The following is a 23,141-nucleotide window of genomic DNA, read 5'->3' as shown; positions in this document are numbered from 1 at the left end:
ATCAGCCTGGGCGGCAGCACCACATCTCCAGGTCCTGCAAGAGGCTAGAGGGGCTTCTGAGCGGCCAGCAGGGAGAAGTCGGTATGCCCCGGTGAATCCAGCAGGCCCCAGCGGGAGCCTTCGGGTGCCTGCTTTGGGATCTGAACAGCCAGGGCCACAGTGCTCTTGGTCTCCAGGAAGTGCAGGTGACCCAGTGTGCACCCAGAGGCAGTCTGGGAGCTCGCAGCACTTGGGTCCCAGTCCTGAGGCCTCTGGCGGGAGCCCACCCTCATCTCAACTCTCTCCGAATCTGGATCCAGATCAGCCTTGGCGGCAACACCACATCTCCAGGTCCTGCAAGAGGCTAGAGGGGCTTCTGGGCGGCCTGCGGGGAGAAGTCAGTGTGCTCCCGTGAGTCCAGCAGGCCCGAGCAGGAGCCTTCGGGTGCCTGCTTTGGGATCTGAATGGCCAGGGCCACAGCACTAGGTCTCCAGGAAGTGCGGGAGACCCAGTATGCACCCAGAGGCAGTCTGGGAGCTCACAGGGAGGCTTTCTCCTGCTGCCCAGTGCTTGGGTCCCAGACCTAAGGCCTCTGGCGGGAGCCCTCAGCTCAACTCTCTCCGCTCCGGATCCAGATCAGCCTGGGCAGCAACACCACATCTCCAGGTCCTGCAAGAGGCTAGAGGGAGAATGGCCAGGGCCACAGCGCTCGGTCTCCAGGAAGTGTGGGAGACCCAGTGTGCACCCAGAGGCAGTCTGGGAGCTCGCAGCACAGCTTGCTCCTGCTGCCCAAAGCTTCGGTTCCAGTCCTGAGGCCTCAGGCAGGAGCCCTCAGCTCAACTCTCTCCGCTTCCAGATCCAGATCAGCCTGGGCGGTGGCACCACATCTCCTGGTGCTGCAACAGGCTAGAGGGGCTTCCAGGTGGCAAGCGGGGAGAAGTCAGTGTGCTCCAGTGAATCCAGCGGGCCCCAGTGGGAGCCTCCGGGTGCCTTCTTCGGGATCTGAACAGCCTGGGCAGCAGCACCCTGTCTACAGGTAGTGCAGGAGGTAAGCTGTGAACCAGAGGCCAACTGGGAAGGGGAAGCTTGCACTGGTGAGTCCAGCACTGACAAGACCAACTAACACCAGTGACAACTAGATGGCAAAAGGCAAACACAGGAACGTCACTAACAGAAATCAAGGCAATATGGCAACATCTGAACCCAGTTCTCCTCTACCAGCATGTCCTGGATACCCCATCACACCAGTAAAACAAGATTTGGATTTAAAATCACTGGTCATGTTGCTGGTACAGGAACACATGAAGGACATACTTAAAGAAATTCAGGAGAAAATGGATCAAAAGTTAGAAGCCCTTGCAAGGGAAACACAAAAATCATTGAAAGAAATACAGGAGAATACAAAAGCCAACAATGAGGAAATGCAAAAAACACTTAAAGAAATACAGGAGAACTTTGGTCAACAGGCTGAGGTCATGAAAGAGGAAACACAAAAATCTCTTAAAGAATTACAGGAAAGCACAAACAAGCAAGTGAAGGAGCTAAGCAAAACCATCCAGGATCTAAAATCAGAAGTAGAAACAACTAAGAAAACTCAAAAGGAGACAACTTTGGAGATAGAAAGCCTTGGGAAGAAATCAGGGGACAGAGATGCAAATATCAACAACAGAATACAAAAGATAAAAGAATCTCAGATGCTGAAGATTCCATAGAAACCATGGACTCAACAGTTAAAGAAAATGCAAAATGCAAAAAGCTTGTAACCCAAAATATCCAGGAAATCCAGGACACAATGAGAAGACCAAACCTAAGGATTATAGGCATAGATGAGAGTGAAGATTTACAACTTAAAGTGCTAGCAAATATCTTCAATAAAATTATGGAAGAAAACTTCCCTAACCTAAAGAGAGAGATGCCCATGAATATACAAGAAGCCTACAGAACTCCAAACAGACTGGACCAGAACAGAAATACTTCCCGTCACATAATAATCAAAACACCAAATGTTCTAAACAAAGAAAGAATATTAAAGGCAGTAAGAGAAAAAGGCCAAGTAACATATAAAGGAACACCTATCAGAATCACAGCAGACTTTTCACCTGAGACTATGAAGGCTAGAAGGTACTGGGCAGATCTCATGCAGACTCTAAGAGAACACAAATGCCAACCAAAACTACTATATCCAGCAAAACTCTCAATCACCATAGATGCAGAAACTAAGATATTTCATGACAAAACCAAGTTTACCCAATATCTATCCACAAACCCAGCCCTAAAAAGGATAATAGGAGGACAACACCAATACAAGGAGGGAAACTTCACCCTGGAAAAAGCAAGATAGTAACCTTTCATCAAACCCAAAAGAAGTTAAGCAATCAAAATTAAAAAATAACGTCAAAAATGATAGGAAGTAACAATCATATTCCTTAATATCTCTTAACATCAATGGACTTAATGCCCCAATAAAAAAACAAGATACTCATGGGATTTTGTTTTTAGAGTGTTTATATTTTGGATAAAGTTGATGGATTTCTCTATGTTGAAACGCTCCTCTATCCCTAGATTGAATGAAGCCTATTTGAACATGCTGGATGTTGGTTTCAATGAGTTCTTAGATTTGATTTGACATAAATTTACTGAGTATTTTTGCACCAATATTCATAAGTGAACTTGGTCTGAAGTCCTCTTTTTTTGTTGAGTTCTTGTGTGTTTTATGTATCAGCATAACTTTGGCTTTATAGAATAACTTAGGTAGTATTACTTCTCTTCCAGTTTAGTGGAAAAGTTTGAGAAGTATTGTTATTAGGTCTTCTTTGAACTTCATATAGAATTCGGCACTAAAATCATCTAACCCTAGGCTTTTGTTTTGTTTTTTTTTTTTAATTTTTTTATTCGATATAATTTATTTACATTTCAAATGATTTCCCCTTTTCTAGACCCCCCTCCCCGAAAGTCCCGTAAGCCCCCTTCTCTTCCCATGTCCTCCCTCCCACCCCTTCCAACTTCCCCGTTCTGGTTTTGCCGAATACTGTTTCACTGAGTATTTCCAGAACCATGGGCCACTCCTCCTTTCTTCTTGTACCTCATTTGATGTGTGGATTATGTTTTGGGTATTCCAGTTTTCTAGGTTAATAACCACTTATTAGTGAGTGTATACCATGATTCACCTTTTGAGTCTGGGTTACCTCACTTAGTATGATGTTCTCTAGCTCCATCCATTTGCCTAAGAATTTCGTGAATTCATTGTTTCTAATGGCTGAATAGTACTCCATTGTGTAGAAATACCACATTTTTTGCATCCACTCTTCTGTTGAGGGATACTTGGGTTCTTTCCAGCATCTGGCAATTATAAATAGGGCTGCTATGAACATAGTAGAGCATGTATCGTTATTACATGGTGGGAAATCCTCTGGATACATGCCCAGGAGTGGTATAGCAGGATCTTCTGGAAGTGAGGTGCCCAGTTTTCAGAGGAACCGCCAGACTGATTTCCAGAGTGGTTGTACCAATTTGCAACCCCACCAGCAGTGGAGGAGTGTTCCTCTTTCTCCGCACCCTCTCCAACACCTGCTGTCTCCTGAATTTTTAATCTTAGCCATTCTGACTGGTGTAAGATGAAATCTTAGGGTTGTTTTGATTTGCATTTCTCTAATGACTAATGAAGTTGAGCATTTGTTAAGATGCTTCTCCACCATCCGAAGTTCTTCAGGTGAGAATTCTTTGTTTAACTCTGTACCCCATTTTTTAATAGGGTTGTTCGGTTTTCTGGAGTCTAACTTCTTGAGTTCTTTATATATATTGGATATTAGCCCTCTATCTGATGTAGGATTGGTGAAGATCTTTTCCCAATTTGTTGGTTGCCGATCTGTCCTCTTGATGGTGTCCTTTGCCTTACAGAAACTCTGTAACCTTATGAGGTCCCATTTGTCAATTCTTGCTCTCAGAGCATACGCTATTGGTGTTCTGTTCAGAAACTTTCTCCCTGTACCGATGTCCTCAAGGGTCTTCCCCAGTTTCTTTTCTATTAGCTTCAGAGTGTGTGGCTTTATGTGGAGGTCCTTGATCCATTTGGATTTGAGCTTAGTACAAGGAGACAAGGATGGATCAATTCGCATTCTTCTGCATGCTGACATCCAGTTGAACCAGCACCATTTGTTGAAAAGGCTATCTTTTTTCCATTGGATGTTTTCAGCCTCTTTGTCGAGGATCAAGGGGCCATAGGTGTGTGGGTTCATTTCTGAATCTTCAATCCTGTTCCATTGATCCTCCTGCCTGTCACTGTACCAGTACCATGCAGTTTTTAACACTATTGCTCTGTAGTATTGCTTGAGGTCAGGGATACTGATTTCCCCCAGATTTTCTTTTGTTGTTGAGAATAGTTTTAGCTATCCTGGGTTTTTTGTTGTTCCAGAAGAATTTGATAATTGTTCTTTCTAACTCTGTGAAGAATTGAGTTGGGATTTTGATGGGTATTGCATTGAATCTGTAGATTGCTTTTGGCAAAATGGCCATTTTAACTATATTGATTCTACCGATCCATGAGCATGGGAGGTTTTCCCATTTTTTGAGGTCTTCTTCCATTTCCTTCTTCAGAGTCTTGAAGTTCTTGTCATACAGATCTTTCACATGTTTGGTAAGAGTCACCCCAAGATACTTTATACTGTTTGTGGCTATTGTGAAGGGGGTCATTTCCCTAATTTCTTTCTCAGCCTGCTTATCCTTTGAGTATAGGAAGGCCACTGATTTGCTGGAGTTGATTTTATAACCTGCCACTTTGCTGAAGTTGTTTATCAGCTGCAGGAGCTCTCTAGTGGAGTTTTTTGGGTCAATTAGGTAGACTATGATGTCGTCTGGAAATAATGATAGTTTGACTTGTTCCTTTCCAATTGGTATCCCTTTGACCTCCTTATGTTGTCGAATTGCCCGAGCTAGTACCTCAAGTACAATATTGAAAAGATAAGGAGAAAGGGGGCAGCCTTGTCTGGTCCCTGATTTCAGTGGGATTGCTTCAAGTTTCTCTCCATTTAGTTTGATGCTGGCTACCGGTTTGCTGTATATTGCTTTTACTATGTTTAGTTATGGGCCTTGAATTCCTGTTCTCTCCAAGACTTTAAGCATGAAGGGATGCTGAATTTTGTCAAATGCTTTTTCAGCATCCAATGAAATGACAATGTGGTTTTGTTCTTTGAGTTTGTTTATGTAGTGGATTGTATTGATGGATTTCCGTATATTGAACCAACCCTGCATTCCCGGGATAAAGCCTACTTGATCATGGTGGATGATCGTTTTGATGTGTTCTTGGATTCGGTTGGCAAGAATTTTATTGAGTATTTTTGCATCGATGTTCATAAGGGAAATTGGTCTGAAGTTCTCTTTGTTGGATCTTTGTGTGGCTTTGCTATCAGAATTATTGTGGCATTGTAGAAGGTATTGGGTAGTGTTCCTTCTGTTTCTATTTTGTGGAATAGTTTGAAGAGTATTGGTGTTAACTCTTCTTTGAAGGTCTGGTAGAATTCTGCACTGAAACCATCTGGACCTGTGCTTTTTTTGGTTGGAAGACTTTCTATGACTCCTTCTATTTCTTTAGGCTTTATGGGACTGTTTAGATGGTCTAGTTGGTCCTGATTTAATTTTGGTATTTGGTATCTGTCAAGGAAATTGTCCATTTCCTCCAGATTCTCCAGTTGTGTTGAGTACAGGCTCTTGTAGTAGGATCTGATGATTTTTTGGATTTCCTCAGTTTCCGTTGTTATATCTCCCTTTTCATTTCTAAGTTTGTTAATTTGGATACTTTCTCTGTGCCCTTTGGTCAGTCTGGCTAAGGGTTTATCTATCTTGTTGATTTTCTCCAAGAACCAGCTCCTGGTTTTGTTGATTTTTTGTATGGTTCTCTTTGTTTCTACTTGATTGATTTTGGCCCTGAGTTTGATGATTTCCTGCCTTCTACTCCTCCTGGGTGAAATAGCTTCTTTTTGTTCTAGGGCTTTCAGGTGTGTCATTAAGCTGGTAATGTATGCTCTCTCCGTTTTCTTTTTGGAGGCACTCAGGGCTATGAGTTTTCCTCTTAGCACTGCTTTCATTGTGTCCCATAGATTTGGGTATGTTGTGTTTTCATTTTCATTGTGTTCTAAAAAGTCTTTAATTTCTTTCTTTATTTCTTCCTTGACCAAGGTATCATTGAGTAGAGTATTGTTCAATTTCCACGTGTATGTGGGTTTTCTGTTGTTTCTGTTGCTATTGAAGACCACTTTTACTCCATAGTGATCAGATAGGAGGCATGGGATTAGTTCGATCTTCTTATATTTGTTGAGGTCTGTCTTGTGACCAATTATATGGTCGATTTTGGAGAAGGTACCATGAGGTGCTGAAAAAAAGGTATATTCTTTTGTTTTAGGATAGAATGTTCTATATATATCTGTTAAATCTAATTGGTCCAAAGCTTCAATTAGTTTCATTGTGTCCTTGTTTAGTTTCTGTTTTCCTGATCGGTCCATTGAGGAAAGTGCAGTGTTGAAGTCACCCACAATTATTGTGTTAGTTGCAATGTGTGCTTTGAGTTTTAATAAAGTTTCTTTTATGAAAGAGGTTGCCCTTGCATTTGGAGCATAGATGTTCAGGACTGAGAGTTCTTCTTGTTGTATTTTTCCTTTGACCATCAAGAAGTGTCCCTCAGAGTCTCTTTTGATGACTTTGGGTTGAAAGTCAATTTTATCTGATATTAAAATGGCTACTCCAGCTTGTTTCCTGAGACCATTTGCTTGTAAAATTGTCTTCCAGCCTTTTACTCTAAGGTAGTGTTTGTCTTTGACCCTGAGGTGTGTTTCCTGTAAGCAGCAAAATGTAGGGTCCTGTTTACCTATCCAGTCAGTTAGTCTGTGTCTTTTTATTGGGGCATTAAGTCCATTGATGTTAAGAGATATTAAGGAATAGTGATTGTTACTTCCTATCATTTTTGACGTTATTTTTTAAATTTGATTGCTTAACTTCTTTTGGGTTTGAGGAAAGGTTACTATCTTGCTTTTTCCAGTGTGACGTTTCCCTCCTTGTATTGGTGTTGTCCTCCTATTATCCTTTGTAGGGCTGGGTTTGTGGATAGATATTGGGTAAACTTGGTTTTGTCATGAAATATCTTAGTTTCTGCATCTATGGTGATTGAGAGTTTTGCTGGATATAGTAGTTTTGGTTGGCATTTGTGTTCTCTTAGAGTCTGCATGAGATCTGCCCAGTACCTTCTAGCCTTCATAGTCTCAGGTGAAAAGTCTGCTGTGATTCTGATAGGTGTTCCTTTATATGTTACTTGGCCTTTTTCTCTTACTGCCTTTAATATTCTTTCTTTGTTTAGAACATTTGGTGTTTTGATTATTATGTGACGGGAAGTATTTCTGTTTTGGTCCAGTCTGTTTGGAGTTCTGTAGGTTTCTTGTATATTCATGGGCAGCTCTCTCTTTAGGTTAGGGACGTTTTCTTCCATAATTTTATTGAAGATATTTGCTGGCCCTTTAAGTTGTAAATCTTCACTCTCATCTATGCCTATAATCCTTAGGTTTGGTCTTCTCATTGTGTCCTGGATTTCCTGGATATTTTGGGTTACAAGCTTTTTGCATTTTGCATTTTCTTTAACTGTTGAGTCCATGGTTTCTATGGAATCTTCAGCATCTGAGATTCTTTCTTCTATTTCTTGTATTCTGTTGTTGATATTTGCATCTCTGTCCCCTGATTTCTTCCCAAGGCTTTCTATCTCCAAAGTTGTCTCCCTTTGCGTTTTCTTAGTTGTTTCTACTTCTGATTTTAGATCCTGGATGGTTTTGCTTAGCTCCTTCACTTGCTTGTTTGTGCTTTCCTGTAATTCTTTAAGGGATTTTTGTGTTTCCTCTTTCATGACCTCAGCCTGTTGACCAAAGTTCTCCTGTATTTCTTTAAGAGATTTTTGTGTTTCCTCTTTCATGACCTCAGCCTGTTGACCAAAGTTCTCCTGTATTTCTTTAAGTGATTTTTGTGTTTCCTCCTTGTTGGCTTTTATACTCTCTTGGATTTCTTTCAATGATTTTTGTGTTTCCCTAGTAAGGGCTTCTAACTTTTGATCCATTTTCTCCTGAATTTCTTTAAGTATGCCCTTCATGTGTTCCTGTACCAGCATCATGACCAGTGATTTTAAATCCAAATCTTGTTTTACTGGTGTGATGGGGTATCCAGGACATGCTGGTAGAGGAGAATTGGGTTCAGATGTTGCCATATTGCCTTGATTTCTGTTAGTGACGTTCCTGCGTTTGCCTTTAGCCATCTAGTTCTCACTGGTGGTAGTTGGTCTTGTCAGTGCTGGACTCACCAGTGCAAGCTGCCCCTTCCCCGTTGGCCTCTGGTGCACAGCTTACACCCTGCACTGCCTGTAGACAGGGTGCTGCTGTCTAGGCTGTTCAAATCCCGAAGCAGGCACCCGAAGACTCCCGCTGGGGCCCGCAGGATTTACCAGAGCACACCGACTTCTCCCAGCTGGCCGCCCGGAAGCCCCCGCTATCCTCTTGAGGGACCTGGGGATGTGGTGCGGCCGCCCAGGCTGATCTGAAGCGGAGAGAGTTGAGCTGAGGGCTTCCACCTGAGGCCTTGCCCCAGATTGTGTCTGTGGACCAGATGGAGCCCGTGTGTACCCCCAGGGAGCGCTGATGGTGTATGCTGCTGTGACCTCCCCTGTGTTCCGCTCACTCCTCTGGGCAGCTGATTCCCCCACTGGGCTGGCGCACACAAGGTTAGCCTGGTCACCCTGGTCCTGAGTCCAGGCAAAAGCCTGGGAGGCCAAGGTCCGAGCAAAGTTCCCCTAGGGCTATGACTGTTAATTGGGTCCGCCAGGTGACCCGGATGGCGGGCGTGCGCGTCCATGCTCCCTGAAAGCACCGGGAGAGTCTGCTGTGCTAACAACCTCCTGGGCGGGTTGACACACAGATGGCCCACCAAGCCACCCAGTTTTTGGGGTCAGTCCTGTGCCTTTTGGGGCCTAGACCCCCGTTTTGTTAGCCTCAGGCTAAGCTTGTTAGCCATCTCTGCCCTCTCGAGCACTCTGGGTCCTGTAGGCAAAATGGCGGCGCGTGCGCCGGCCAGGGCAAAAAAACCTCCTGGCTGGGTTGGCACCCTGATGGCCACCTGAACAGCCCAGAGCCTGGGTGCAGGCCAACGCCCGTCGGGCTCAGACCCCTGCGGTGTTGGCCTAGGATTACGTTTGTGTACCTCAGTCTGTCCGATCTCTGGAGTCCAAAATCAAGATGGAGGTGAGTCTCTCCTGACTGGCTTCCGTGCAGCGAAAGGCGCTGCACAACCACAGCTGCTTGCCTCCCAGCTGGTCAGCGAAGGTCAGTGGTCGTGGGCGCAGGGCCTAACTGGACCCTGTGTCGCCTTGGTTCCACTGCTGATGGCCCTTCAGCTGGACCAGCCACTGCTGCACTGCTGCCGCCGCCACCGCTGCCTAGGCTTTTGTTTTTGTTGGAAGACTTTTAATGAGTGTTTCTATTTCCTTAGCAGTTATGGGATTCTTTAGATAGTTTATCTTGTCCTGATTTAACTTTGGCACATGCTATTTGTCTAGAGAATCAACCATTTCACCTAGGTTTTCCAGATTTGTTGAACATAGACTTTTCTAATAGGATTTGAAGGTTTTTATGTTTTCATAATTTCTGTTGTTATGTCTCACTTTTCATTTCTCATTTTGGTAATTTCGATAATGTCTCTGTGTCCTTTACTTAGTTTTGCTAAATGTTTATTTATCATTTTTACTTTCTCAAAAAAAAAAACCCTCTTGTTAGTTTTGTCGACTCTTTTTAAAGGTCATTTTGTTTCTAATTGGTTGATCTTAGCCCTAAAGTTGATTATTTCCTCCCTTCTATCCCTCTTGGTTGTCTTTGCTTCCTTATGCTCTCAATGGTTCAGATGTACTGTTAAGTTGCTAGTGTAGGATCTCTTCAATCCCTTTATGACGGTACTCAGTGCTATGAAATTTCCCATTAGCACTGCTTTCATTGTCTCATATATTTGGGTACCCTCTGCCTTCATTTTCATTAAATTCTAGAAAATCTTTAATTTATTTCTTTATTTCTTCTCTGACCCAGTTAACATTGAATAGAGTTATTCAGTTTTGATTAGGATGGAAGCTTTCTATCATTTTCTTCTTATTGAAGACCAGACTAATTTTGTGGTGATTCAGTAAAATTCATGGGATTATTTTAATCCTCTTGTATCTGTTGAGGCTTGTTTTCTTTCCATTTGTATGCTTACTTTTGGAGAAGGTACCATGAATTGCTGAGAAGAAGGCATATTCTTTTGTTTTAGGGTGAAATGCTATGTAGCTATCAGTTAAATCCATTTCGTTCTTAACTTCTGTTAGTTTCAGTGTGTCTTTGTTTAGTTTTTGTTTCCATGATCTTTCCTTTGATGAAAATGAGATGTTGAGTTCTCACACTAGTATTTTTTGTGGTCGAATGTATGTATAGAGACTTAGTAAAATTTCTTTTACAAATGTGAATGCCATTGCATTTGGGGCATAGAAGTTCAAAACTGAGAGTTCATTCTGGTGTTTTCTTGCTTTGATGAATGTGAGGTGCCCTTTCCCATCTCTTTTGAAAACTGTTAGTTGAAAGTTTGTTTCATTGAATATTTGAATGGCTACTCCCGCTTGTTTCTTGGGAACATTTGCTTGGAATTTTTTTCTCGTCTTTTAGTCACACATATTATCTTCTTTGTCACTGAGGTATGTTTTCTGTATTTATCAACATATTCCACCACCCCACCTTTTTTCACTTATTTTCTCTTCCAAAAACCTCTTGTGTTTTTTTTAAGATTCTTACTTTGTTCTCAAGCTTTGAGATGTTTTTGTCTTCTACTTTTTCCATCCCTAGATTATGAATCTTACATGGCCTAAAATGAAAGTCATGACATAGTTCTTACCCCTGCAGCAGAGCCAGGACGATAGAGGCCTCCAGGAGTGATTATGGTTTTTATGAGCATAAAGCTTGTTTATATAATAATGTACATGATATACTTTATGTTCTGCTTTTAAAATATGATCTTTCCACCAAAATTATAGGTGATTGCCCTAACTGCCATGGCTAATTGGCTCCATGATAATTAGAAGCAACATGAATCCAATTATTCAGAATATCGTAAATGTTGTGACTGTAGTTGGGGGGCAGCCCAACTATACTAATATAAGGATGCAACATGAATTACTCTGTCTCTCAAGATTCCTTGTCATTTCTATGTGATAGGCTTCTCTGTCAAGCCATGGGATCCTTATGGCTGCTTTGAGCTTTCCTCATTGGAGGTCCTTAAATAGTAATCTTATTACATGTTATTTTATTTTTATCAATTAAACAAATGTTTGTTTTCTAATGAGAGACAGAAAAGGCAGAAGTATAAGTAAGGAGAAGGAGTAAAGTAGTAGGAGGACAGGGAGAGGAACCTTTAATCAGGATATAATATATAAACAAAAAACAAGATCTAGATTTATTTTCATTAAAAAAGAATGACTATTTCTGAGCTGGGGAGGTAGCTGAGTGATGAAGTGTACTTTATATTTGTGCAGAGGGTCTAGGTTCAATATTAGTACCCATATGTTGGCTCAAAACTCTCAGGTCTCCAAATCTAGAGTATCTGACTCCTTATTCTGACCATTATATTTGTCCTTATATACATGCAAATTATTCATACACATAATTTGGAATCTTTAATAGATAAAAAAAATGTTTGTTGAATTCTTTTGGCATGACTGACTGACATTAATGTTCATCTCTACTTATTGGACTATAGGAAATGTCTAACTTGTAGAAAGTGGCAACAAAATTGCAGATATGTTGTTTTCTTATTTTGAATAGTGTTTAAGTTTGAAAAGATGTAGTCATATAATCAATTCGTTACTTTTTTTGACTGACTTATTCTTCATGTCATGGGACCCAGTACCAGAAATCATTGCAGTAATTTATATATTGTAAATGTCTCTGCACAAGTTCAACTAAAATTCAGATCATCCAGGCATTTTGAACTTACTGTTTGGTGTGTAGTGCCTATGATATGTAATTTTATGTATTATTATATCAACTGATTTCTATTGTTCTGTTCTTTCTCTTTTGAATCCATATCTATTATTCCTGTAGTAATAGGACCATTTCTTCAAAATTTATTTTAAATGGAAATTAATAGTAATCATCATCATCATCATCATCTTCAACTTCATCAACTAAGCATACCGTTATTTGAGAGTAGAAAGGTTGTTCTGCTCTTCTGAAATATCCTTTCTCAATATTCTCTGGTAAATCTATATAAGTTTAAGACTATCATAATTCTTTTCTGAAAACTTCATTTTAAGTTATATGTCACTTTTAAGGAGAGGCCTTTCTCCATCATATATTCCTGATAAACTGGACATATAAATCCCATGCTTTATATAAAAATTGAAAAATTTAAATTATCTGCAATTGAACTGTGATTCATTTTCAGATTTTCTTCATGACTAGTCTCCTATACTGGAAATATGTATATTGAGAGGAATATAGCTAAATGAAAAGCCAAAGAGTTAGATTTATTGGATGAACAGCTATATATATATATATATATATATATATATATATATATATATATATATATATATATGTATATATATATATGTATATATATATATATTTTCATCATTTATATATATATATAATGCATACTAATAATATGATGAAATATATATGTATATATTGCACAATACACCTGCCTTTGGAAGAAAAAAGACAGAAATATTTAAGGGAAGTAAATATTTACTTGATGCGCTCAAAATGAAATGGAAAGACTCATAGGGTACTTCAGATCATAGTGGTTGGCAGTATTTTTTTCCAATCATCATGATCAGGGAAGGAAGTTGATTCATATGGGAAAAATCCTGCTCTGAGGAAAGTATTGATTTGCTTAAACTGTTTTCTGATAAGCATCTGGAATTTTTAATCTGTAATAGAAATTTTTCTTGACTTCTGAAATGGTGAGAGGCTGTCTTAGATTTTTGCAGCTGTGAAAGCGTATTATGATTACTGTAATTCTTAAAAAAGAAAACATTAATTGAGGATGGCTTACAGTTTCAGAGGTTCAGTCCAGAATTATCAAGGCAGGAAACAGAGCAGTATATAAGCAGAAATATTGATGAGGCAGCAGAAAGTTCTACATCTTGATTGGAAGGAAGGAGAAAGGGACTTTGTTTGGCACTGGGCCGAGCTTGAACATAGGAGACCTCCAAGTTCACTTCCACAGTGACACACTTCCTCCAACAAGGCCACACCTACACAAACAAAGCCACATTTCCTAACATTGCCACTCCCTATTGGCTAAGTATTCAAACACAGGAAACTATCAGGACCAAAGGTATGTAAACCACCACATCTCTATTGATGGTGGCAGTGCAAATTGCGCAATTGCTTTGTAAATCAATCTGGCAGATTCTAGGAAAATTGAGAATATATTTAACTCAAGACTCAGCTATAAAACTCCTGGACATATATCCAAAATACTCCCCACAATACAACAGGGACACTTGCTCAAACTATGTTCATAGCAGCTTTATTCATAATAGTTAGCAACTAGAAACAACCTAGTTGTTTCTCTACTGAAAATTGGATAAAAAATATAGTACATAGTACAATAGAATAATATTCTATTATTAAAACCAAGACATCCTGAATTGTGCAAGCAAATAGATAAAACCTGAGAATATCATCCCAAGTTAGTAAATTCAGACACCAAAAAAATACATTGTATAAAATCACTTACAAATGGACACTAGACATAAATTTCAGGATAACCTTGATACAATCTACAGATCCAAAGAAACTCCTGCTAGCAGGAGATCTGAGACAGGGGAGGCTCTTGGGAGTGTATGGGAGTCCCCCTGGCTGAGAATCTGAGCAGTTCAGGTTATGGAGACTGAATTAGCCACCACCTGTAGCTAGGTGGGACTTTCAGTGGAAGGAAGGGAACGTCAACCCACTGACAAATCTTTGACTGCCCTAAATGTACTGCATACAAATGCGTAGTGATAATGATGGAACAGAGATTGAGGGAATAGCCAACCAATGATTTGCCCACCTTGAGATCCATCCTACTGGAAGACAGCCAGCCCCTGTCACTATTAGTGATATTCAGCTATGCTTACAGACAGGAGTCTGACATAACTGTCTCCTGAGAAATTTCACCCAGAAGTTGATGGAAAAAGAGGCAAAAACCCACAGTCAAACAACAAACAGTGCTCGGGGATCTTGTGTATGAGTGAGAAGACTGAGTGAGGCAGAGAGATCAAGGACATAACTAGACCTACAAAGTAAACTAACCTGGGCCATTGGGGTTCAGAGAGACTGAACCACAAACCAAAGAGTTTTCAGGGACTGAAGCTATGTACCCTGCACATTTGAAGCAAATGTGCAGCTTGGTCTTCAAGTGAGTATCCAAACAATTGGAACCACAATGACGCCACATTTGTTGCTTCATCAGAGTTTTATGGCAGACATTTCAAGGGATTGTCAATTTTAAGGCTCCTATTGATTTAATACATTCACCATATGAAGTGTATTTTTTTGAAAAATACCATAGAGCAACAAAATATTTGTTAAATGCAGAGAAATGAAAACATGTAGAACATATCTATGATCATACTATTGAAGACCAAAGCTATAATTGGAATTATGGCACATCTTGAAGAGATCATCACTAACTGGTATTTTCATCCTAAAAGAAATTTAATTTTTAAAAATCAAGTTTTTGTAAATGTCACACATATCTGTGCTTTCACTGTTAACATTGCTTCCTATGAGCAATCTGAATGTCATGAAGAAGTAAAAATTACATAATTCTTGTTAGGATAATGGATCAGTTCATTATTTTTGTACTTTGATTATAATAATTTGATATTCATCATTTTCTGTGAAATGAATGTGACTTTATTAAAGTGTAACTGTTTTTGCTATATTAACATCTATTCTGAGGCAACCTAACTTTATTGATACATACTCTTTTAAGTGAAAGAAATATGAATAGAAGTTTTAGGTTTGGACATTTCCAAATAGAATGCTTTTATTTTTCAAAAAGAGATCCATTATACCCAAACATGCATTTGAAATGTATACAATTAAATTCAACAGCTCAGCGATGAACTGTTGTGGAGCACCTCAAATCAGCTATGGCCAATAGCAGTCGTTTCCATTTATGCGACAGTTCAATATTCTGAGATGAAATAGAATGTACTTTGTATCATATTCTAGGCATTTGCAAAGGTTAAACATTGCCAAAAATTTATCATTTTTTTCATTTGATTTTAATAATGAAAGATCTTCCCAGTTGGCAAATTTTTCATTCATCTTTGCAGTAGGATAGACCTAAAAATCAAGTTAATAATCAGTTAATTGTCAATTACATTGTTAGTTTTCTTTTGTTCTTATTTTTCTCTGAATCCAATCAGAGAAATAATTTCAGAAATGTACTGTTTCCATCAAAGTTTTGAGTTTTCATTTATCTAAGCTAAGAGACTATCAAGCAGTTAGACTTTTAGAATCTGTAGTGAAGACTCAAGTATATTTCTTCTAACATGTAATTAGCTGCAGAGGAAGTTTGTCGTTTCAGAAGCAGAGAAATCTCTGTTTGTTTCTGGGCCTATTGAAGGGCTCAATCAGTTATATACTTATGAAATTCTTACATGTCTTTTCATATTTATTTTACAGAAGCTGATATATACCCCTATTCTACTAAATTCAACCTCTATGGGGTCTATGTATAAAAATCTCATAAGTGATGAGGATCAGATGGTGATTTAATATGCAGACCCTAGGGATGACTGATTGAAGGACCAGAGCTCTTCATGTGACCAGGAAAGGTATCTTTTAACTGCCTAAGATGAACATCTGTGTCTCATTCTGGTCTCCAGGGTGGAAAGAAATAAGAAACATCTGAAAGAGTTGGAGATGCCAACAACATATTAGAGCTGTAGTTCTCAAACTTTCTAATGCTGTGCCCTTATAATATAGTTCTTCATGCTGTGGTGAACCTCAACCATAAAATTATTTTCATTGCTACTTAATGACTTAAATTTTCCTAATTTAAGTAATTGTAATGTAAATAGCTGATATTCAGTATATCTATTATATGATCCCCATAAAAGGATCATTTGACCTCCAATGGAGTAATGACCCACAGGTTAAGAAACACTGTCTTATGAAAAGACTGTGAACAATATTAGATATTTATATTTCACTCAGGAAAGAAGAGGTATTTCAGAATTCTTTTTTTGTTGTTTTTGTTAATTCCCACAACCCACCTATTTTATGAGTTATACTTATGGGAAATGCTCACCTTGGTGAATATCCACCTAAGGTCATCCAGGATTTGTCTGTTGTTCTCTTCAATCTCCTTGGTTTTTGAGAGGATAGTTTCAGGGACATCTTGCATGGCATTCAGTTCAATGACTAGATGGAATAGAGGGCTAATCCAGGAACCCACATAATTGATCAAAGTTTTTAAGTACTCTTCCAACTGTGAAACAAAATTGAACAATTGGGTTAATAATTTGTTTAGTAGGTTTGATACCTGTAATGTTTACATAAAGACACTTAACTGAGACATATATTTACTATGTGTATCTGGAACATCTAGAAATGTTACATAGTTTGGTAGCATAACATTTAAACAAATGACATGTTCTAAAAACATTAAAAGAAATTATAGGGGTTATCAACTAACATTTCTCTGAAGTTAGGTCATCATATTTTGTTCTCCTTATGCAATTCAAAGAGCTCCCTTGACAGTGAGATCATTATTTTTTGGTTATTTGTTTATCAGTTTGTAAAACAGGTCTTCTTGGTACTCAATAGGAATAAATAAAGATTGAGTCATGACAGATAGAAGCAGGGGTAAGTGGTTAAAATAATTTTCAATAAGGGTTTCATACATACCATGTATAAGGGAAGAGCTATATCACAACATAAAATAAAAATGTTATGATGTGTTGACTTTCTGATCATGAATTTGGCATTGTTACATCCTAAGGAACAGAACCTATCATTTCACAGGACTATTCTGCTCATGAGGTTCTCAGTTAAGGCACAGATTATAATAGAGGGATGATGAGATTGGTAAAAAAGAAATAGAACCAGGACAGATTTGAAAATCAAGAAGGGGAATAGTGTTCAGTAACATAGAATGTTATCATGCAGAACCCATTATCAACATATAATTAATATAGCCACATTGTTATCACTGACAAAGAGTGAGTATATATCAATGGATAGTCAAGTCAGGCCAAATAATTCTAAAACATTATTAGGCAAAATCTGAGTGGTTGGTCATTCCTAAAATACCATTTTCTACATGGTGTATTTTAGCATTTGCCATATTGTTTTGGAGTATTTTAATTTTTGTATAATTTATCAATACTATAATATGAATATTTTCTATACTTTATCTTCATTTTTTTCTGCATGCATGATTACTGTATCTATCATAATGACTGTAATAACTGACCGTACCACAAAACCAATTGGATTGCTTCTGGAGTTATGTGGAAAACCTAAGGGAGGAAACTTACTTCAATACTTATGTATTCAATTCCCTTATTTGGGAGTTTTATAAGAGAAGAATGGCAGTAATATTCAGCTCTGAAAATAATCTCATGCCGCCTAGTCAGTCGTAAAGTCTGGAAATACAACAAAAAACAGGGTTCAGAAATAATACATAGCTTCATGTCCAGAATGTTAATGAATTTTCATAGATTTGTAAATTTTAATATAAGTAATTCATAAAATACTCATATTAAGGAATTAAGAAACTGTCACACAGCTTTGTGTCTATTCAATTTAGTTTGGTTTACAATTAACTTTTGAATATTATACTCTTTCCTTTCTTACTTGCTTTTCCTTACTTCAAACGAATTAATCTAAGCAAGGAAGACACTGAAAGGATTAAATTGATGAACGAAGTGATTTAATTATTTCCTTTGTTTGGCATTTCAGCATAAAGTCATAGCACATATTTATTAAGCTTCCTCTTTTCTGTCAATAAGCACAGGTATTTTCTTACCCAGTAAACAAAGTTATAAATTAATTAATTTAACAAAAAAGAATCTAGCTGGGCATGCTTTTAATAGTATTTGAATGAAATTGTGTGCATTTTAACTCAACAAATAAACTATTTTACAATAAATTTGATGTAAACTCAAAGTCAATGAAATATAAAAATATTAATAAATATTAAGTACTATAGAATATCTTATTTATTTCAAAGAAACAGCTAATTGATGAAAGCTTAATGAATAACTCAGAAGGTTAAGAAGTTGAAAATCTGTCCATTAAGAGCAGGAAATACAAATACTGTATAATGCTTTATCTTATAACCTGCAATTTTTGACATGCTCTTATTGGGAAGCAGCTGGAAGTAAGTAAGGTACTTACAAAAGCTGTAAAATGTTCAGATGAGAATTGGTTGTGGTACTGAGTCATGTTCAGGGGAAAAAAATAACATCGAGTCAATAAAATAAATGATGACATGTTTATTCCAAACAGAGACAAATTCTTTTGATGCCCATCATATTGAAGGTTTGCCTCTTTCTATAGTGCTTTCTTTTCCTAACCTTGAGAAATGACAATGACCACAGCGGGAATGGATATGCTTTTCTTCCTGCTCTGATATCAGACAAACTGTTATCACTAAATATCTTAAAACCACAATTTCTAGTATTTATGGGCTTCTTGAAAGACCAAATTTCTCTCTCTCTTTCTCTCTTTCTCTCTTTCTCTCTCTCTCTCTCTCTCTCTCTCTCTCTCTCTCTCTCTCTCTCTCTCTCTCTCTCTCTCTTCCTCTCTCTCTCCCTTTCTCTCTTCCCACCCTTTTTCTTTTTCTTCCTTTCTTCTGTTCCTCCTTTCTCTCCTCTTCACATGGGTTACTTTATCTCTTTTCCAAATCTATAGTTCACTGTAATGTACATCTTTTACAGTGTGTACCTGCAGTGTGCTAAATGAACATAGCCACTAGCATTTCATGATCCTGAATGAAAAAACAGGAAATGAGAGTTCTTCTACAAGCACATTTTAAAAGTTTATACGATAGTCATTTTTCATTTTCCAATATAGTAGAGAAAATATATTAATATCATTAGATTTGATGAAATTTCAAGACACTGTCCAATTGGCCCTTTCCCTGTTTCAGGAGTTGGGGCATCTTTTACCTGTGAACATGTATTTTCTGATATTTGAGTCATGATGTTTCATGTCTTAGCTTCTAGTGTAGTTAAAGTATTGGTGTGGAGGTTGTGATACTTACAAGCTCTTCGTAGAATTCATGAGCAAGTTTACGGAGGGTTTCAGCTTTCTGGATTGCACTGTTAAATGTTTCCACAAGTGGGTTCCAGCAGCTGCCCTTTTCTCCTGTACACATAGGACTTGATGAAGCTTTCTCCCAAAGCAGCAAGTTTGACATCACCAGCAGCAGGAGTGGCCCTGCTACACAGAAACAAAACCCATTTAGAGATGGTGTATTAACCTGATTTCTTCTAGGCTCAGTAATACTGTATTTGGACAAAGGTGTTTTTAGTTCCTGAAAGAGTATGTTTTTAAATTTATTTCCTGCATAACTGTATATTGGTTATCTCGAATGGCATCTAAAGTCACTCTAAGCACTTATGCAAGTAATTGAATGTTTCTGAATAATAGTTTGAAAAGCAGGTTATTGTACCTTTTGGTATTGCTTTAAAAGTCATTCTGAATTTTACAAATATCTGAAATTAAAATTAGTTCTTTAATTGTATTTTTAGGTGGTTTAGTATCTTTGGAATTTAACCTCATTTTCAGTTACCAAACTCTTGAAGAATATGCAGTTTTTAATCATCAAGTTTGATGTTAATGTTTTAGACACTTTGGGCATAGGAATAGCACAGTCTGCCTCTTTGCTTCCTCTATCCATTTGACAATACTACAATGATTACTAAAAAGAAGATGAAGACATGTTGTGTAATACATATGATATCAACTTTCAATTGATAGCATGAGAAAACTACATCATAAATTTTTTTCATCAAAAACTTCAGATCACTCATTTAAGAGTTGATCTGCCTAATAATTTTGTCAGTAGATTATACTCTCTTAATGTAATCTGAACATATTCAGGTTGGAGAAGAATTACATGATCAAATTCTTTTTCAAATGATTTATTAGCAACTAATGTCATAGTCAGAACAAAAACCATCAGTACATTTTACTCACAATCACAATTCTGTTACTTCTGCCTTCAGATAAAATTAATTTGATCCACTGAATTTATGTCCTCAATATTTTTCAATTTCGAAAACTCAAAAATTTTGTCCATTTTAGATGTATTCTTTCTTCTGGAAGGTGCCCTATGCATTGGAAGCTGCTTAATAATTCCCATCAATTTTACTCACTAGATACAAATAACACTTTCCTCCTTCTTCTCTCTCCTCACGAGAGAAGCCAAGAAGACAACACAGACCCTCTTTGAACATTGAAGCATGTCTCAAATGAAAGGATGATGAAAACTACTAATCCAATTGTCTCTTATATCTTTGTACAGGTTTCTTTCAAAAAAAATAATTTTAAAAGTTAATAATAAAGTCTACCCAGAATTTGTATGAACAAATGTATCTTCACACCAGAGAGAACATCATAGACACTCTTTGAACATTGCAGCATGTCTCAAATTAAAGGATGATGAAAACTACTAATCCAATTGTCTCTTGTATCCTTGTATGGGTTTTTTTCTAGAAAAATAATTTTAAAAGTTAATAAAGTCTATGAACAGAATTTGTATGAACAAATGTATCTTCACACCAGAGAGAACATCCAAGATTCCAAAGTAAAATCTAAGTAAAATAAACTCGTAGAAACAATAAATTGAATATGTTTACTAGAGAGGAATAGGGATGGGGGAATTTACTTACAGAAGTGAGGTTGACTCAATGGCAGCTCCATCAGTGAGAACTTCCAAAGCAAGATGACGTCTGTCTCTGGAGATCTGCTTCACTGGAGTTGAGTATTCAGTTAGGTTCCTTTTCCTATATATTCTAGCAGATAACCCCAAGGGCATGCACAGCTATTCAACAACATGAAGTCACATACAGAAACACTCATTCCTGAACTATGTCTTTCTATCTTCTTGGAATGTCACCTGTTTTATTACAACATACTTACATGTATCTGGATGGTTTCTTCTTACGTGTTCCTACATGGTGATCCTTGTGCAAATTATTTTTGAAGTCTCTGAAGCCATTCTCAAGTGCCTGATTAAAGATGATCTTGCCAGACCACAAGAAAATTGCTGTTACTGATAACTTCCTCTCTTTTTTTTTTTACATACTTTGTTTCATCTTTTTCCTTATCATCATGGACAGAGAATTAATCTTCATCAAATATTTGATCATCATACCACAGCATTAGTAAATTATCTATAGTGTTATGAATCTTTGCCAGTCATCATTGGCTACTCTAAGGAGTGTTTCTCTGTGAAATAAGCTAATAATTATAATAATCTGCATGTTTAAATTAGGTATTTAGAAATCAGTCTAAAATAAATCAGAAGTATTCAACACAAAAACTCCATTAACTTCTCTCTAGGCAATATACCTCTCAAAAATTACTGGGCATTCTTTTAAAATAACAAATAGAGCTTGTTTTCTTGCAATTGTTCTTAATCATATCAGAAGATTATTTTCTGCACCAGTAACAACTGTACCATGATTGTCATAAAGAGTAAAGTTTCTTACACTTACTGTTAGTATTAGCTCTTGTGCTATAGTACAACTGTTTTTTTTTTTTTTCAAAAGGCAATGCCTTAGACATTTCTATACTCTAGCATCTAGTCAATATTGAGGAATCTTCTAACTCAATGCCAACAAAATAATCTTCATATTGTCAAAAGAAGAGTACTTGTTGCTTAAAAAAGGTGGGCAAATAAGTTAGATGTAATATTCAAACAAAAGAAAATACAGCTACCAGAATGTCATGAGGCATGTCAGAAGCCTAGCTGTATGTATTGGGAAGATAACTCTGATCTCCAGGTCCCTGACATCTCAGAGATTGTCAATAAACATATGGTTCTCAGGAATCCTGTATGCTACATGTATACTCTAACAAGTTCTTTTCATTTTCTTTTTAAAATTATTTTTATTTATTTACATTTCAAAGATTACCTCCTTTATCATTCACCCATCAAGAGTTTGTCCTTCCATCTCGCTTCACTTCTGAGAGTTTCCCTATACACCAACCCACCTACCTTATCCCAGCCATTATCACACAACTCTGTAGCATCAAGTGTCTACATAATTAGGCACATCCTTTCCTACTTAGTCCACAGAAGGCCTTCCTCTGTTACATATATGCCAGGAGCCAAGGACTACCCCATGAATACTCTGTGGTTGGTCATTAAGACTCTGTGATGTCAGAGGCATCCTAGTTAGATGATCCTTTTGTTCTTCCTTGGGGGTTGCCATCCACCTTAACTCCTTTAATCCTATGCCTAACTCTACCATAGGGACCCAGGACCTCAGTCCAATAGTTGGCGGTAAGTATCTGAATCTATCTCAGTCAGGTGCTGGTAGAGCCTTTCAGAAATCAGCCATGTGCTCCTCTACATGGCATCAGTAACAGTGTCATGGTATGGTGCCAGTAAATGGGATTGAACCCAATCTGAGCCAGTCATTGAATGGCCTTTCCCTAATCTCTGGTCCATTTTTGTCCCTGCCTTTCCTTTAGATAGGAAAAATTCTGTATCAAATATTCTGAAGATAAATGGTTGGTTAAAAGCCCCAACTGGTTGCCATGCCTATCTATAGGACATGGTCACTTTAATTTTCACCTCCCTATTGATGAGCATTTGCTAAGGCTACTTCCATTAATTCCTGTGAGTCTCTCACAGTCCAGGTCTCTGGGACACTCTAGAGGTTCTCCTTTATCTCTATTCCTGACTGCTGTATATTTCCATTAACTCTCCGAGCACTCTGGACTTCTCTCCTGTCTCCCCTCCCCATATTTGATACTGCATCTTTTCCCCTCCCTGATCCGACTCCTATCCAGGCACCTCCCTCTCTCTGCCTTCTGGGATTATTTTGTTCTTCCTTCTAAGTAGAATTGAAATAGCCACAAATGGGCCTCCCTTCTTGA

General features: G+C 38.0%; 1 protein-coding gene across 1 annotated transcript; it reads right to left on the bottom strand.

Annotated features, from left to right (window-relative positions):
• Positions 1–15,161: 15,161 nt before the first annotated feature.
• Positions 15,162–20,954, bottom strand: LOC127664544 (prolactin-8A8-like). The gene is made up of 6 exons (XM_052156607.1): positions 20,924–20,954; positions 19,291–19,469; positions 18,423–18,461; positions 17,561–17,668; positions 16,330–16,509; positions 15,162–15,359 (listed from the first exon to the last, which is right to left on the bottom strand). The coding sequence occupies exons 1-6, from the start codon at positions 20,952–20,954 to the stop codon at positions 15,162–15,164; spliced, it is 735 nt and encodes a 244-aa protein (XP_052012567.1).
• Between the last annotated feature and the right edge of the window lie 2,187 nt (positions 20,955–23,141).

The sequence above is a fragment of the Apodemus sylvaticus genome, chromosome 14 (genome assembly GCF_947179515.1).
Source record: "Apodemus sylvaticus chromosome 14, mApoSyl1.1, whole genome shotgun sequence".
Classification (NCBI taxonomy): Eukaryota; Metazoa; Chordata; class Mammalia; order Rodentia; family Muridae; genus Apodemus; species Apodemus sylvaticus.
This window is presented reverse-complemented; position numbering and strand designations above follow the sequence as displayed.